The 15,244-nt window shown below is 36.4% G+C and overlaps 1 protein-coding gene and 1 long non-coding RNA gene across 2 annotated transcripts; one reads left to right on the top strand and one right to left on the bottom strand.

Annotated features, from left to right (window-relative positions):
* Positions 1–592: 592 nt before the first annotated feature.
* LOC131940026 (uncharacterized) lies at positions 593–9,792 on the top strand. Its single transcript, XM_059298565.1, has 9 exons — positions 593–767; positions 4,629–5,343; positions 5,474–5,527; positions 5,701–5,772; positions 5,879–6,640; positions 6,917–7,111; positions 7,509–7,763; positions 8,093–8,257; positions 8,446–9,792. Exons 2-9 carry the CDS (start codon positions 4,794–4,796, stop codon positions 8,655–8,657), a joined length of 2,265 nt encoding a protein of 754 aa, XP_059154548.1. The 5' UTR covers positions 593–767; positions 4,629–4,793; the 3' UTR covers positions 8,658–9,792.
* On the bottom strand, positions 9,789–12,542 carry LOC131940027 (uncharacterized). Its single transcript, XR_009386511.1, has 3 exons — positions 11,648–12,542; positions 11,120–11,251; positions 9,789–10,595 (listed from the first exon to the last, which is right to left on the bottom strand). It is a non-coding gene; the product is annotated as an uncharacterized LOC131940027 (long non-coding RNA).
* Between the last annotated feature and the right edge of the window lie 2,702 nt (positions 12,543–15,244).

Below are 15,244 nucleotides of genomic sequence, written 5' to 3'. Positions count from 1 at the left end.
TCGGTCCAAATTTTAATTAATTCATAAAAAATTAATTAGGCGACCAATTAAGTCAAATTGAATGTCACGATGCATTGTCTTCATGTCTTGACCCATGTACCAACTACGAACCGTATCTGTCAGTTAGAAGTGTTTGCAATTTCACACGGGCGTTTCGATCTAGACAGACAGACTGACGACAGACAGAGGACGTGAGTTAAATAAAAGCTTGTAAACATGTAAATAGACCTATTTTGACCTACTCTGTAGGGATTATGCCTGTGTATAAAACATTTTGTATTAAATATAGGCCTACTTGGAAAAGAAACGTTAACATTTGTGTTTATCCAAATTAGATGTATCAGATACACTTACAATTATATTTCCAAGTTAAAAGTCAGCCTATTTATTTATCAGCTAGGTTTACGCATAGCTCCTCTATTGTATTCTCATTACCTAAGCCCTATTTCAAACTAGGGCATATGCTGCGGCCCAGCAACTAGGTTTTCAAACAACAACGAGCGAGCTCCCCTCGTCCAATCAGAGCTCGACGTTTGTCAGCTAGCTAGCCTAGCCTAGAATGTCGAGACGCCGCCCCGTTAGGTCTAAACACGCAGAGCAAGTTAAAAGTAGAGATTGATTGTGCCTCCTTTCGAAACATGAAAAACTGCTTTCGAATTTTATTTTATAATGCATTTTTATAAATTACCCACACCTTTAGTATGCACTGTATGCTAAAAATTCTGACTTTCGTGGATACCATTCATTATTTTAGTGACATGGACGAAGTAAGTAAATTAAACAATTACGGCGCATTTATTAGTGTTAATTTAAAAAAAAAATTCTCAGACGTAGATTTCGAATGCAACCCAAGGTCAGATGCATCGACAACAAACATGCCCTGCAAACGGCAATAGATGGTTACCATGACCGTGCAGTGTGAAGCACGAACACATATTTTAAGGCCAGGAGCAGAGGCGTGGCAACGAAATAAAAAATAACTAACTTTGAATCATATTTATACTTATTAAAAAGATGGATAGGCCTACGACACAAAAGGAAAGAACACGAATTGAACGAGCAGCTTAAGTGGACGATGCTACAGAATAAATATATAAATAAATAAATAACTATATATATATATATATATATATATATATATATATATATATATATATATATATATATTGATATATATATATATTGAAATATATATTATTAAAAAAACTTGACCATTTTCAAATTATATTTTCATTTTGAAACTAATCATTTTGATTGACTTAATTTGCAAAGAACAAAATTAAACTTCATGTATTGCTCTTTACAAAAATTCAAATTTTGTTTTTAAAAAGTATACATGTTTCGTCTCTTAGTATTAATTACTTCCCTTGAGTTTTAGCTGAATTTGTGTCTGCGTTTGCGTCACGTTTGCATTTTTGTCTATGTTTCCCTCTTTGTTGGTGTTTGTGCGTTTGTTCTCATGTTTGTGTTTGTGTTTACAATTGTGTTTAGTTTTTTGTTTGCCTTTGCGTTTGCATCACGTTTGCGTTTAATTTTGTGTTTAGTTTTGTGTTTGTGTTTGCGTTATGTTTACGTTTGCTTTTGTGCTTTAGAGCATTTTTTGCGTTGTGTTTACGTTACGTTTGCTTTTTTTGTGTTTGCGTGTGTGTTGCGTTTGTATTTGTGTTTTTTTTCATATTCGCGTTTGTGTTTGTATATTTTTGTTTGCGTTTATGTTATTCTGTTTGTCGTACGTTTGCGTTTGTGTTTGCGTCTTTGTTTGCGTTTATTTTTGTGTTTGCGTTCGTGTTTGTGTTTACGTTTGTGTTTGTCTTTATTTTTGCGTTTTTGTTTGCATTTGCTTTTGTGTTTCTGTGCGTGTCTGTGTCTGTGTTGTGTTTGACCTTGTGTTCGCGTTTGCTTTTGTGTTTGCGTGCGTGTTTTTGTTTACGATTGGTTTTGAGTTTAAAAGCGTGTTTGCGTTTATGTTTGTGTTTAAATTTAAGTATGATTTTGCGCTTGCGTTTGTGCTCGTACAATCTGTGTGTGTTTGCGTTTTGTTTGCGTTTGCGTCTTTGTTTGTGTTTGAGTCTGAGTTTATATTTGCATTACGTTAACATTTATGTTTGCGTTTGTGTTTACATTTGCTTTTGTGTTTTAGAACGTGTTTCTGTTTCTGTTTTTTTTTTTTTTTTTTTTTTTTTTGCATTTGTGTTTTCATTAAGTTTGCATGTGTGCTTGTGTTTGCTTTTTTTGCGTTTGTGTTTGTATTTGCGTCTGTGTTTATGCTTTAGTTTGTGTCTGTGGTTTTGCATTTGCATTTGCATTTGGTTTTGCATTTGTGTTTGTGTATATATATATATATATATATATATATGTTTGTATATATATATATATATATATATATATATATATATATATATATATATATATATATATATATATATATATATATATATATACATATATATATATATATATATATATATATATATATATATATATATATATATATATATATATATAGATATAGATATAGATATATATATATATATATATATATATATATATATATATATATATATATATATATATATATATATATATATATATATATATATACATTCTTTACTTTACAAACATAAAATATTCAAATAGTGTTATGCCAAAATTTTTACGAGCGTAAAGCAGTAGGTGCAATGTCATTAAACGATATTCGAGTCTACTACTTAGCATTCACGTAGGTATTATGTTAAAAAAACTTAGCGAGTCATGCGTATCACGCACTTTAATTAATTCGTATTGTAATTTAATCAGTGATACGTTTTTATAATCTGTATTAAAAAAGATAGCTCTTTCATTAATCTGGCAATATTGTAAACCAAAGATTAGAGCAAAAAATAGTATTTTTCAATACATGTCAATAATAGGACTGGTAAGTAGGTCACCAACCAGCCCTATTCCCTTGCAGCTGTGTAGGTCGATACTTCAATCGATAACATATCGTGGTGAATGTATGCCGACAACACCCACTATTCGCTCGATAGTGATTACGCCTTCGCAGCGCCGGGGAAAATTTCCAAGAAATAGGAACTGAAACATTCTGCTCAGGTGCAGCTGCTGATTATTGAACAAAACACCAGGTGCTGCGATAAAGAACAGGATAAAGGGTTGAAATGTCTGATTAAGCGGTCTATTTTAAGAACAACTAAAGAACATTATAAAAATAAGGGTTTAGTAGTGGAAAGCCAATTAGAGTCTTTAGAATCTTCCTTTCTTTATAAATAGTGCCGGCGAAAGACAAGAAACAGAATTCGAGATTTTAGAGCGTTTAGGTGCACTACTACTCAACATTGCTTTAATAATGGGAACAAAACTACACAATTAGATTTTTTTACAAGCTTTTATTTAGTTCGCAACATCTGATTGTTGTTTGTTTGTGGGATTGTAGCTAATCTTGTAATTCAATTTTGACCCACTTATAATGTTGCGACTTTGTTCAAACTTTCCGGATATTTTCCACGCCAATAACAATACAAGTATACATATGTTTGAGTTTAATTAGATGTTTAATTTGTTATTAAAATTATTTAAACGTTTTTGAATCTAATGAGAGATTACAAAATTAAATCACTCAAAATATTACTATACGAGCCGACCCTCGGCATATCATACGCCGCCATTTAGTTGTTTTATTTTCTATTTTCAGTAATTCATAATTTGTGAATTCGATAGTATCAATGCTGCCACTGAATATATTTGCTTTAAAACACTGTCAGTAGCTCATTAAGGATGATAACCTCCCCACCCTCCTTTCCCCAACCCCTACCCTCCCCCCGTGAAAGCTCCCTCCTCTTAGTTACCTCCCCTAAGTTTAAAATATTTTCAAACTAAATTATCTGCCCCTAATAGCCGTCACTGAACCCGGCTCTAAGATTGTAAACATCTAGCGTGAACCACAGCTCACCAGACCATGTAGGGGTAGGGGCGGTAGGGAGCGCGCTTACAGCTTGGTGTTTTCTAGGGTCTCCAAGAAGAGAATTATATATATATATATAGAGAGAGAGATAACTAGCTAGATGCGATCATCCTAACAGCCTGGTGAGCTGTGGTTCACCAGAATATTTACGATCGGGGAGCCGGTTGATCTAGTGAAGACTATTAGCGACAGCTAATACAATTTTCAATCGATTTGAAACTATGGGGAGGTAGCACGATTAAAAACTCTTATTCCCTTTATCAGCTTGCTGTTGTCTGTAAAATTATAGTCAACAAAACTGAAAGGGTACTCAAGACACTCACACTGATCAAATTGCAAAGCCCAGTTTTTCCGACTCGATGGCGCCTTAAACGCCGAGATTTTGATTAATCTGGATTTGTAATTTTTGTCGTATTAAAATAAGTCCCAAATACTATGTATATTTTGAAGCACTGAGGCGTAAAACGGTAAAACTGTCAACATTTCTTGTGATTTCCGTGCACCATTACATACCTTAATAAATTTCAAATCAACCAAGACTATAGCTCTCTTCTACACTGTGGCCTGTCTGTCCATAGCATATATAGACAAGTCCTACATTGACGATATTTTTTTTATTACTGTTCTCCGGTTGTAGCCTTATCCGAAATTTATCTCTTTTCTTTCTCAGGACCTCATAAAATCAAGTCTCTTGGATATCTAATAGAAGTAAAAAGGGTTTAAACTATTAGTTCAGTCATGATTTGAGTCTAAAATGTTCTTAGGGTAGATGGAAGTAGATGATGACTGTCCATTGAAATCATTAAAGACTTTATAAGAATTAGTGTATAAAACAATGACAATGTTCAGTGAATCTTCTTCGACGGCAAATAATTATGGAACTCTGTTTCAAAAGGCTCTTTTGCGGGTTTCCACATACCCGAATCATAATGAAATCACTGGAGCACCCCTCAGTCCTACAGCTCTTGCCTTTAACGGCTTTGTGTTCTCGGGACAAGAGAATATCATTCAGTGTGAGGAGTGTGGCAGGGTAAATGATATTTTTGGTATCAGACAAGAACCCTCTGACAAATCTTATCACCACCCAGGATGCAGTTTTGCCATGAATTCTGATGAATTGTTAAATAAAAATGTGCTAACTGTAGATAGTTCTCTATCGACGGGTGCAAGTAACACAGACTTTTCAGGAGGTGATATTGATACTGATGGTGGCTGCCCAGACACCATACAATTAGGGGTTAATCAAGCAACCCCTGGGGTTGAAGATAAAAGCACCGGTCACCAAGCGGAAGGGGTAATTCAGGCTTCTGCTCAGGTTTATAGCGATGGGATGACAAATAATGAGAGTGGTTCTCAAAATGAAGTCTTGTTAGAACTACCTCACAGTAAGCTTGTTTTTGTTTTTGCGTTGGCCTTCTTAAATCTCATAAAACTATTAAAAGTCAGCTGTAGTTTATTCTTATTGTTATCTGTATGATGTTTTCATATATATTTTTAAAAATGTTTCGTAACCAGAACTCAGCAGAAGCTTGTCTTCGTCTTCAAATGGCTCTTCAGGTTATGATTCTAGTAAGTAAAAGTTAATTTTAAAAATTTCAATGTTAGAATACATTTCAAAACATATCAAGTTTAACAAAGCATTAATAAAAAACAACTACCCCTTTGTTGGGATAATTGACCAAGTTAGTTTGCCAATTTTAACTCACATCAGCTCTTAGATGCACTTTGTTTTGGTTCTACAGCAGGAAGTCAAGATTGGAGTTTCAATCCTTCAAATTTTTCGCCAGACCTGCCTGGGGATATTCCCCCTTTTTGTAAGTACCAGTTTAGCAACTAGAATAAAGAGAATAAAATTAAAGCGTTGACTCGCATAACTAACGTATAATGCAGTTGAATAACATTAAAGTTATCGTTAAACAGATGATGTTGACACATGCCAACCTGAATGTACAAATGAAAAAATTAAAGGCCCCGTCCATCAAGTTGACTGTAAGAAAAACCCCGGACATTTCGCGTATTTTCCCACCGGTTCTCTCACCCTGGAGCAAATACCCTCCAATACAAGGAGCCCAGAGGTTCTCCAATTTCTCAGATTGGCCGCCAACCTCACAGTGCGAATAATCGTGTCTTTTGTAAGCAGCCTCAGACCCCCGAGTGAAAAAGATATTCCCCGCTACGGGAGCGGGTTCGTCTGTGGAGTTTCTCTATCAGAGCCCGAAAACGGCAAGAAGAAACCCATCAAGCACTTGTTTAAAAAACACTCGCCTGGAACCGTCTACATCCAGACCAACCGCCATCTTGTGCTGGACACAGACGAGGCTGTCAATACAAAAGTTGAATTTTTTTACGACAAGCCTGACTGTAAAGACGCGGTGCCTGTTAAAGTCAAATCCATTTTGTTTAGCAAGACCCCAGGGGACAACGTGGTGGTGTTGGCATGTCGACCCAAGGAGAGCAGCCTGGTGCAGCAGCTGTACAAGATGAGGCAGGAGATGGCAGTGCTGGCTGACAGTCTGCCCAACAGGGCCAAGGAGTGTATGACGAAGAAACTTTTTATCATCAGTCACCCCCACGGCGGACAGAAAGTTTTGTCCTACGGCGATTCTGTTTTGGTCAAGTATGAAATAGGTACAGGTGAAAACGGACAACCCAAAATGACGAAAATGACGGGCAGAAATAACGGTAAGTAAAGTTTTTATTTCATAAATACTAAGCTTGTTCTGAAGTTTCAAGTCAATCTTTTTAGTCAGCATGCTTTAATTACTTGTTTGAAACTTTCCTCATCAAAATAATATTGGAGGTAAATAACATTGGTTTCAAATAAGCCTTTTAATTAGAATATCAATACCAAATTATTTAATTTTGTTGGAACCCATTGCTAATCTTAAATCACTAACCCCACAAACTTTAGCAGTATAATACAGAGTTGCTTATTCTTTTTCCTAAAAACCCATCTAGTGCCACCTAACTTGAGCAGTTGTAGGAAAGTTTACCTGTACGCGGCTGATACATGCGTGGGCTCCTCAGGTGGGCCAGTGATCACATTTAAAAAAGAAGCAACCAACGGAGGGAGTCCCATGGCCTACAAGCTGGACATGTGGATGCACAATGGCGTGGACACTGTGTACAAACTCAGTGCCTCCAACATGAAAGGTAGATTGTCTCTATAGCTCTAAGGCTTCACATCTGACTTTTAAAGAGCACACACGTCTGTCAACTTTTGCTTAAACTAATACGTTTAGAAACGAAAATCTGTTGACCTTTTTCACACGTACAAAAACAAAAGTATCCAGAATAGCTTGAGACTCTCAAAACTTCATCAGTTCAACTTTCTGTTTCTAATAAAAGTTAACTAATATTCCCATATAAAATTCAGCGTATAAGGTTCCAATAAAGCGAAGTGTAGCGTATGCCTATTGTATGTTTAAGTTTTAAATAAAATATAATCCTCAAACTTTATTTCATGTGTTAATATTGACAATGTAACGTTCCTTGTGATGTTCCAGCCAAAATTATAACTTAGATCGTCTAACTAAAACTTTTCTTTTAGCCTGCACTGAGAGAGACTTTCTCCCAGTAACTGCCCCAACATCGGGCACTAACGGACCAGCCAGTGATGAGAACGAGGACGACAACAGCTTGGGCAACCAAGCCGTGACCTCCCCAGTGTTTAAAGTGACCACCCACCCATCGTATCCCATGTATGTGTCATACAACAAGCGTCTGGACAGCTACACAAACAGCTGGTCATATGGTCACATACATCAGCCAATTCGCCTGGCGTCTGCTGGATTCTTTTATGCTGGTTAGGTTTCATTTTTATTCACTAAAAAGTGAATTCTGGCATAAAAATTAACAAATGCTGTTGCATTAAATGTGCTGAAAAAAAAATTAATGATTTGTTTTATAACAAATTTACATTTTATATTTATATCAGGTAAGTTATTTCAAGGTTGATATTATATGTTTAAGTTATAGAATGTAACTGTGAAGTAGCAATGGTGTAGCTTATTGTTGATATGATTAGCTTATTGTTAATTTATAATACAGTTTTGAGAATTATATTTGTTCTGTATATCTCATGATGTGTAAAAGACATTAAATTGCCTGAACACCTCCTAATACAACCTACAGGCTACTCAGATTGTGTTCGCTGCTTCCAGTGTGGGCTGGGCCTGAGGTCCTGGAAACCTGGGGATGATGTCTACGTGGAGCATGAGAAATACAGACCGACATGTCCGTTTCTTCGGGCACAGCTCCAGGCAGGGTTCAACACACAGACTCCCCCACATTCCCAAGGTAATCTTTTCATCATGCAGTTCCCACAATAGGGCTTGTAAGTAGGTCACAACTTCTCGTTCTTGTACTTACCAGCTAGTAGATTTTGAGACCGTTGACTTACAAGCCCTATTATCCACTGAGTTTTAAAAGCTGAAAAAAAATCACTTGCACAACAGGAATAATTATATTTGATATGTGCCCTCCAGTTGGAGAAAATGAAATCCAGAAAGTTCTGGAAAAGGAGAACAGTCTTCTCCAGGCACAGTTGACCTGCAAGGTATGTAACAAGGCCCAGATCAAGGACCTGTTCCTGCCATGTGGTGACCTCTACGCCTGCACAGACTGCTCCAAACTGCTCACACAATGTCCGTCATGTGACAAACAGATTCTTGGTACAGTAACCACATTTTTCACGTAACTTTACATCATCCACCAACACGTATAATCCACAAACACGCATAATCCACCAACACGTATAATCCACAAACACGCATAATCCTTAAACACGCATAACTTTCTTACCATCAGCGTTAAAAGTCTATTTTAATTAAAACTTATCTTTGACTCCATTCATTTCTACATGGTATGTGTACGTGTGAAAGAATTCTTAACAGAACATCTTTATTTTGTATAAGTTTTACTTAAATATTCTTTTAATAGCAAAATTATACATTTATATACTTGAAATTGTATTTTAGGTGCAACACATTTTAAAACACAAAAAGCCCTCGAAATGTTTAATCGCATACTCTAAATCACTTGTTAGCTCTTTGCAGTAGGCTTTTTGAACACCTCCAGAAAATGTTCTGGATGTAATTTAGATTTTTTTTTGTTGGCTAAATGCCATTTTTATTTGCATTAATGTAAAATAAGTAATGTATAACTGTCAAGATAGTGTAAATTTGTACATTTTAGTTTAGCCGCTTCTGTAGTCATGACACTGCAATACTCTACTGTATCTACCCTCCTTAAGTCGAGTTACCAGCAGTGCTGAGTACACTCAGACGTCACGTTTAGCTGGGCGGGCAACTGAACTTGTCTTGTGGGTATGTAGTTAAATGGGTGGTATGGTGAAGTGGGTAGCTCAGGCTATATAGTTTTAGACAACGTTTTTTTTTGTAAATATGTACCGTTTTTAACCTTTTTATTTCAGTAAGTTTATATGATATAATCTACTACTACATGTTGGTAAAGATAATTATATCTGGTATCGAAGCAAACTTAGAGTTATTACTTAGAATTATTACAAAATTATGCTTCATTGTAGATTTTCTCTATGGGGTAGTGGAATTCATACATTAATCTTAAACTTCTTCCTTAACTTGAATATAAAACTACTTAAGTTATGAGTCACATAACTAAAATATATCAGCTTGTTTGTTTGTTTTTGTGTGAAAAATAAAATAAGAGTGCCTTTTAAAAGCTAAATGTTTATGTTGTTGCACCATCAAAATTCAAACTGTGTTGCTTCAAACTGTCTTTGATACTATTTCACACACATTTAATCCAACACTCTGTTAAGAAATCAATATAATAAAATTTTATTCGATTTAGATTCCAAAGATTTGTTTTATTTTTTACAGAAAAGTGTAGTTCTATAGCCTCTGTAGTATGATACTGTTCACTACATGAATCAAGGCTATGAATGTTTATGTATGTAGGCCCTACAGTTTGTTACTTACGATGCAGTGTGAAAATAACATATCCATTTCATTCTATTCCAAGTCTTGCAACGTTTCTCTTGGTTAGTTTTACTGGGCTTAGTTCGTTAGCTCTTACATAATCTTAGCTCAATCGGGAGTTTAAACTCTAAACACATGAGATTTAAACTTCTTATTCCTGTATTGTTATCTCGATTGTTTTCTACCATTTGAAGAAAGCGGTCGATAGACAGTACTTTCATCGAGCTTATTGGAAGAAAGCGGTCGATGAATCCGTCATGCTTATTGGAAAAATAAAATGAACGATAGACACTGTTCCTGTAAAGATTATCGAAAAAACAACGATCGATAGATTCTGTGGCCTGTATTCCTGTTGTTTCGGTTTCAGTCTGCTACAAGCTGTATCAGCCACGAGTTTAAGGTCAATGAGTTGTATAACAAGGCAACAATTTAAATACTTGCTGCCAGTGTGATCGTTTCTCTTGCTGTTATTTCTTGATCACAAGCAGGGCACCTAGAGACTTTGTTAGCACAATCCTTGCAGGCATAGATATCGTGGCATGGAACAAAAAGTTGATCCTTTTCTTTGACTTGGCACATCCTGCATTTGAGTTGCTGTTGAAGTATGTCGTTTTCGCGCTTCAGTAAAGTTATTTTATCACCAGAAGGGCTACTGAGTCTTCGCTTATTGGAATCTAGAATGAAATCAAAATGAAAACATAGGCTAATTAAAAGTAAGCAATAAATTCAAATTAAGAATCGAATTATAAATTTTAAGTGAGACAGAGTTGACAGAGTTGTCTAGTGGTAGAGAGCTGGACTGCTAACCCGTAAATCTCGAGTTCGAATCCGGGTTCAAGTCAGTAGACCGTCCTTGAGTCCACCCAACTCTGATGGGTACCTAACTCAAGTTAAGGAAAGTAAAGGCGGCTGAGCATAGTACTGACCACACTATCTCTTCATATGCCGAGGTCACAGAAACAAGTGAACTCTACTTCACTTACCCTATGGACCGTCAGGTTTGAAAGGGAACTTTACTTTTACATTTTGAAGTCTGAAAAAAACCTAGCAGACCTTACATTTGAACATCCTTCACGTTATATTAGACAATCTATTGGTTTAAAACAATCAAAAGTTTGCTCTGGTTAATAAACATATATATATATATAGTTCACCAGGATCCATCAATGCCATGTTGACTACAGTTTAGAAATATCACCTTTGTCTTTGAACCCTCCGCTAGAATTCTCAGAGTTAGCTTCGGTGGCCATGATAGTACCTACACGTTGTCAACAGATCTCCTACCAGTCTAGAGAATTCCTCCGCAACATGGCCAGATAAACACGCTTGCCTAGACGTTGAAATACAACTAATGTTTAAGGCTGAAAGACCCGTGATGCAGACATGTACAAAGTAAATAAAACATACTAATGTAGTAAATATCTGCTGCATTGTAAAAAGTCAATTGGTGCAGGAAATTGAAGAAAGAATAGAAATCAATACAATGTTGTAACATGCGATGTAGGCTGGTAGTCTGTGTAGGTAACTAAAATGATTATCGAAGATCTTTTAAAGATAGAATTGCGAAAGAGAATGGAGCTTTAAATTCTTCGTTTAAATAATTCTAGTAAAATTCATACACAGTTAACGGTATCCGAAGTTTGAAAAAAGTCACCAAACGATCCCTGTTTATATAACAAATATCTTACTATCAAATATAAAACAAGATAACCACTGGTATGCTTACCGAAATCTTATTTTCAGTCACTGTTATTACTCCAGTAAGGCAATGTTTCGACTTGGATGTTTGCACGCCTGAACTCACAATTACGGCATATTTCGGTCAGGTATTCATCTTGACTGAGACTGACGGAAAATGAGGGTGCTATCGCCAAGTTCTGGGGTGCTTCCTAGATCCCGGAAGTCATGGAGAAATTTGTGTCACTGGATTTGATGAGTAATACAACCCTCCTTTATTCTTGTGTCAAACTAGGCTTCACGTGGTAGTTTACTTAGAACTACAAGTTATATCTTGTTCCCAATTGTGGCCAATTGCCGTCTCATGCAACTAATTGACCCCAGCTTTCGCATTATGAACAATCTCTGAGTAGTTTTAAAACCTTTTTTTAAAAATAATTCATTCGATCAGTTTGCATGTGGCAACAGCCTGAACTGACATCGGTGAACTATTTGAAATGAAGATCAGTTTTATAAATCATATATGTTTTGAAACTATTATTTAAATTAAAGGCACGATGGGTTATGGGGAGTCCAAGTTTAGCAGTGACAGTTAAATGATACAAAATAGCTAAAATGTAACAGGAATTATAATATACAATTAACAAAACAAAAATATCCGAAGAAGTATAGGTGTAGTTGAAGAGCTTAATTGTTTGTTTTTCACTGAATTACCAGACCGTAGATTAAACTACGCTTATGCGCAAGACAGTAAAATGAAGATCAATATCTAAAACTTTTTTTTCGCAGCTCGAAATAAAAAGTTAAAATGTGTCGGGTTTCCCCCTTAAGTAGGTCGATGTTATGTAGGTTACCACAAGTGTTTAGTGAAGTTTGAGTCTCGCAATTAGGGTAGTATCCTGGTTTAAACATAACTCGTTTTTAAATGTTTATCAAAATCGCGAGTTGGCACAGAGGCTCGGCCTACCTGACAACATTGTTCAACTTTTGAACTCTAACCTCAAGGAGAGGTGGTTACTATAAATACGCATACAGATATCCCCGATAACGTAGTTTCTAGTTTTAGAAGTTGCTTCGTCTATGCTAGTCAAACTAGGGCGGCTCTCAGTAGCTTAAACAAGAGAACGGGAATTCCTGCTCTGACAGAAACTCGCGCTGTAAAGACTTGTTTATCCAGCTCGGCTTGGCTGCTTGTCAAATTTTCTTTATCCTGGTATTCATCGATTGGCACACGAACAAGTAAACTCAAACCTTACCACTTAGCCTAAAACTAGTTTTTTTTTTAAAGATTAACATAGAAGTACAGATATGGACTGTAGAATACAACAACAGTCTGAAATAGGAATATGAGCTAGCTTACATCAGTTTCACCCCCCCCCCCCCCCCATCCTCTCTTATGGTAGAGTGTTGGCTTGATCAACGAGTAGCTTGCATTAAAAATTTGTCGTTTTGTTTTTGCGACAAACAAGCAAATTAAACTCAGCTGTAAGAGACACAATAAAATACGCCAACGTGTCGGAGTTTTCCCCCATTTTGTAGCATCGTTAGGATGAAAATGTTATATCTATAAGTTACATGTTTGCATTGAACCCCGCGAATCTTAGCTCACTAATACTTAAAGGATAACCACTGTTTATGCGTTTCAATAATTACCGGTAAGCAAACTGCAGTTTCCATTCAATTCATTATTTAACATGCGCTAGAACAACGGCAAAGGCCCCCCCCCCCCATGAGCCTTTAATATCTCGAAGACCTACATTTTGTTTATGAGGTCAATGCAAATATATCGCCTGTAGTTGTTACCCCTACCTCATGAAATCGTTCAGCCATATTTTATGTCAACAACGACGGTTGTAGCAACAGCAACCATTGCCTGTTTACGTTCACCAGATTTGCTGTTGCCTTTTTTTTTTGGGGGGGGGGGGGGCGATGTTGGATAGTGACGATTGAGGTGGGGTGGAGGAGGAATGAGGAGGGACAGTTAATTTAGTTTAAGCCTCTGGGAACAAATTGTCAGATGAAGACCCTTTTATATTAGAAACCTACCGACGAGGGGGGGTGGGGGATTATTTCCCTCTCTTTGTCCTTGTATTTATGAAATGAAATGTAAACGTTCCTGGATGAAATGAAAGAACACGTTCTTCAGGCCTTTCGTTACGCACCATGAAGTCTCACAAAAACGTAACCTTTACTTCATGTAACCTCTTGCTTACATAAGAGTCTGTTTACACACTTCATTTCAGAATTAACTAGGCCAATGTGAAGGTCACCCCTGCTTACGTTGTCTAGAATAGTTCCAGCGTTTAACTGCACAGTTAACGACCTTACGCTAGATAAATATGGTTTCCCCAGGAAAAAAAATACGTTCCAAATTCAACGTTTGAAAGTCAAACTACAATTTTACAGAAAATTTTTATGGAACAAGACTCTTTTGTATACGAATGTTTGAAGCAATTGAAGTTAATTAAAATAATCATGTGCAATAAAATATGCCTTAGGTGTACATAATAAGGTGTTCACAAATCAATTATATACGAACATTATTACAAGCAAATTGTAACTGTAATCGGTTGAAACTTCAATATTCCTTGTGGTTAGCTAAGATTCTATGAACACAACATGCTTCTTTAATTACTTGTTTATATTTATAAAAGTGCTTAATTAGCTTTCGGTCAGTTTAAATGTGGATTATTTCTGGAAATACCACCCTGTCTAAATAGCCTTGTTTGATTGGCACATTCCCAAACAGCTGCTTCGGGTGTCCTTGCTAACCATAGGCAACCCATTTACTTGGTGTCACAAAAGCTCTTTTCTGCCCAAACACTTGAACTTTATTTTACAGCTAGAACTACGATCCACTTGAATATTTCTAGTGCCAGGAACAAATACAAGTTATAGCCTAAACCTTGGTCCCATTACATAAATGGCGAGGCTTCTGACGACCTGAATGTAAAGCAGTATTTATACCACACATATTAAATAACTGGTGAACTCTACTTCTCTTGCACCACGGACTGTCATTTTCGAAAAGGGACTTAACTGTTAAAGATATTTTGGATATCATTTATCGCAACTTTTAAATTGGCTGGCAGAAACTTTGGAATACACAAATGTTTAGTAGAGAATGTAACAGTTGATTTTTCGTTTGACAATTTTCTTCCTGCTTATTTGTTCTGTCAAATAGTGGGGTTTACCGTGTCGTGTTGTTTGATAATAAAAATATGTGTGAGTGTCTGTGTGTGTGATTGTGTGTATGTGTGTGTATGTGTGTGTGTGCGTGTGTGTGCGTGTGTGTGAAATGAGATTAGTGGCGTCGGGCTGAAAAAGATTGTAGAGAGGCGGAGACTATGGACTGGAGGTGAAAGTTTGAGGAGGCAGTAGCTTGGGACATAGTCTAATGCTAAAGTTCGAGATGGAAAATGGTGAGAGCTGGGTCTTCTGGTGTTGAGGAGGGTTGGGGTACGTAGTATATTTTTATGCAGTGTTTCAGTAATTTTCGGGGGGGGGGGGGGCGGACACTTGTAAAGGTTTATGTTTTCTATATAAATTCCATTTCGTTTGTGGGCTGGGTACTTCTCCCCATCCCCCTCCCCTCCCCGAAGAGATGCCAGGGAGAAACTCTGTTTTTATGTACTTAATTTTTTAA

Source organism: Physella acuta, unplaced genomic scaffold (assembly GCF_028476545.2).
Source record: "Physella acuta isolate Inbredline_101_S28 unplaced genomic scaffold, ASM2847654v3 ptg000308l, whole genome shotgun sequence".
Taxonomy (NCBI): domain Eukaryota; kingdom Metazoa; phylum Mollusca; class Gastropoda; family Physidae; genus Physella; species Physella acuta.
This window is presented reverse-complemented; position numbering and strand designations above follow the sequence as displayed.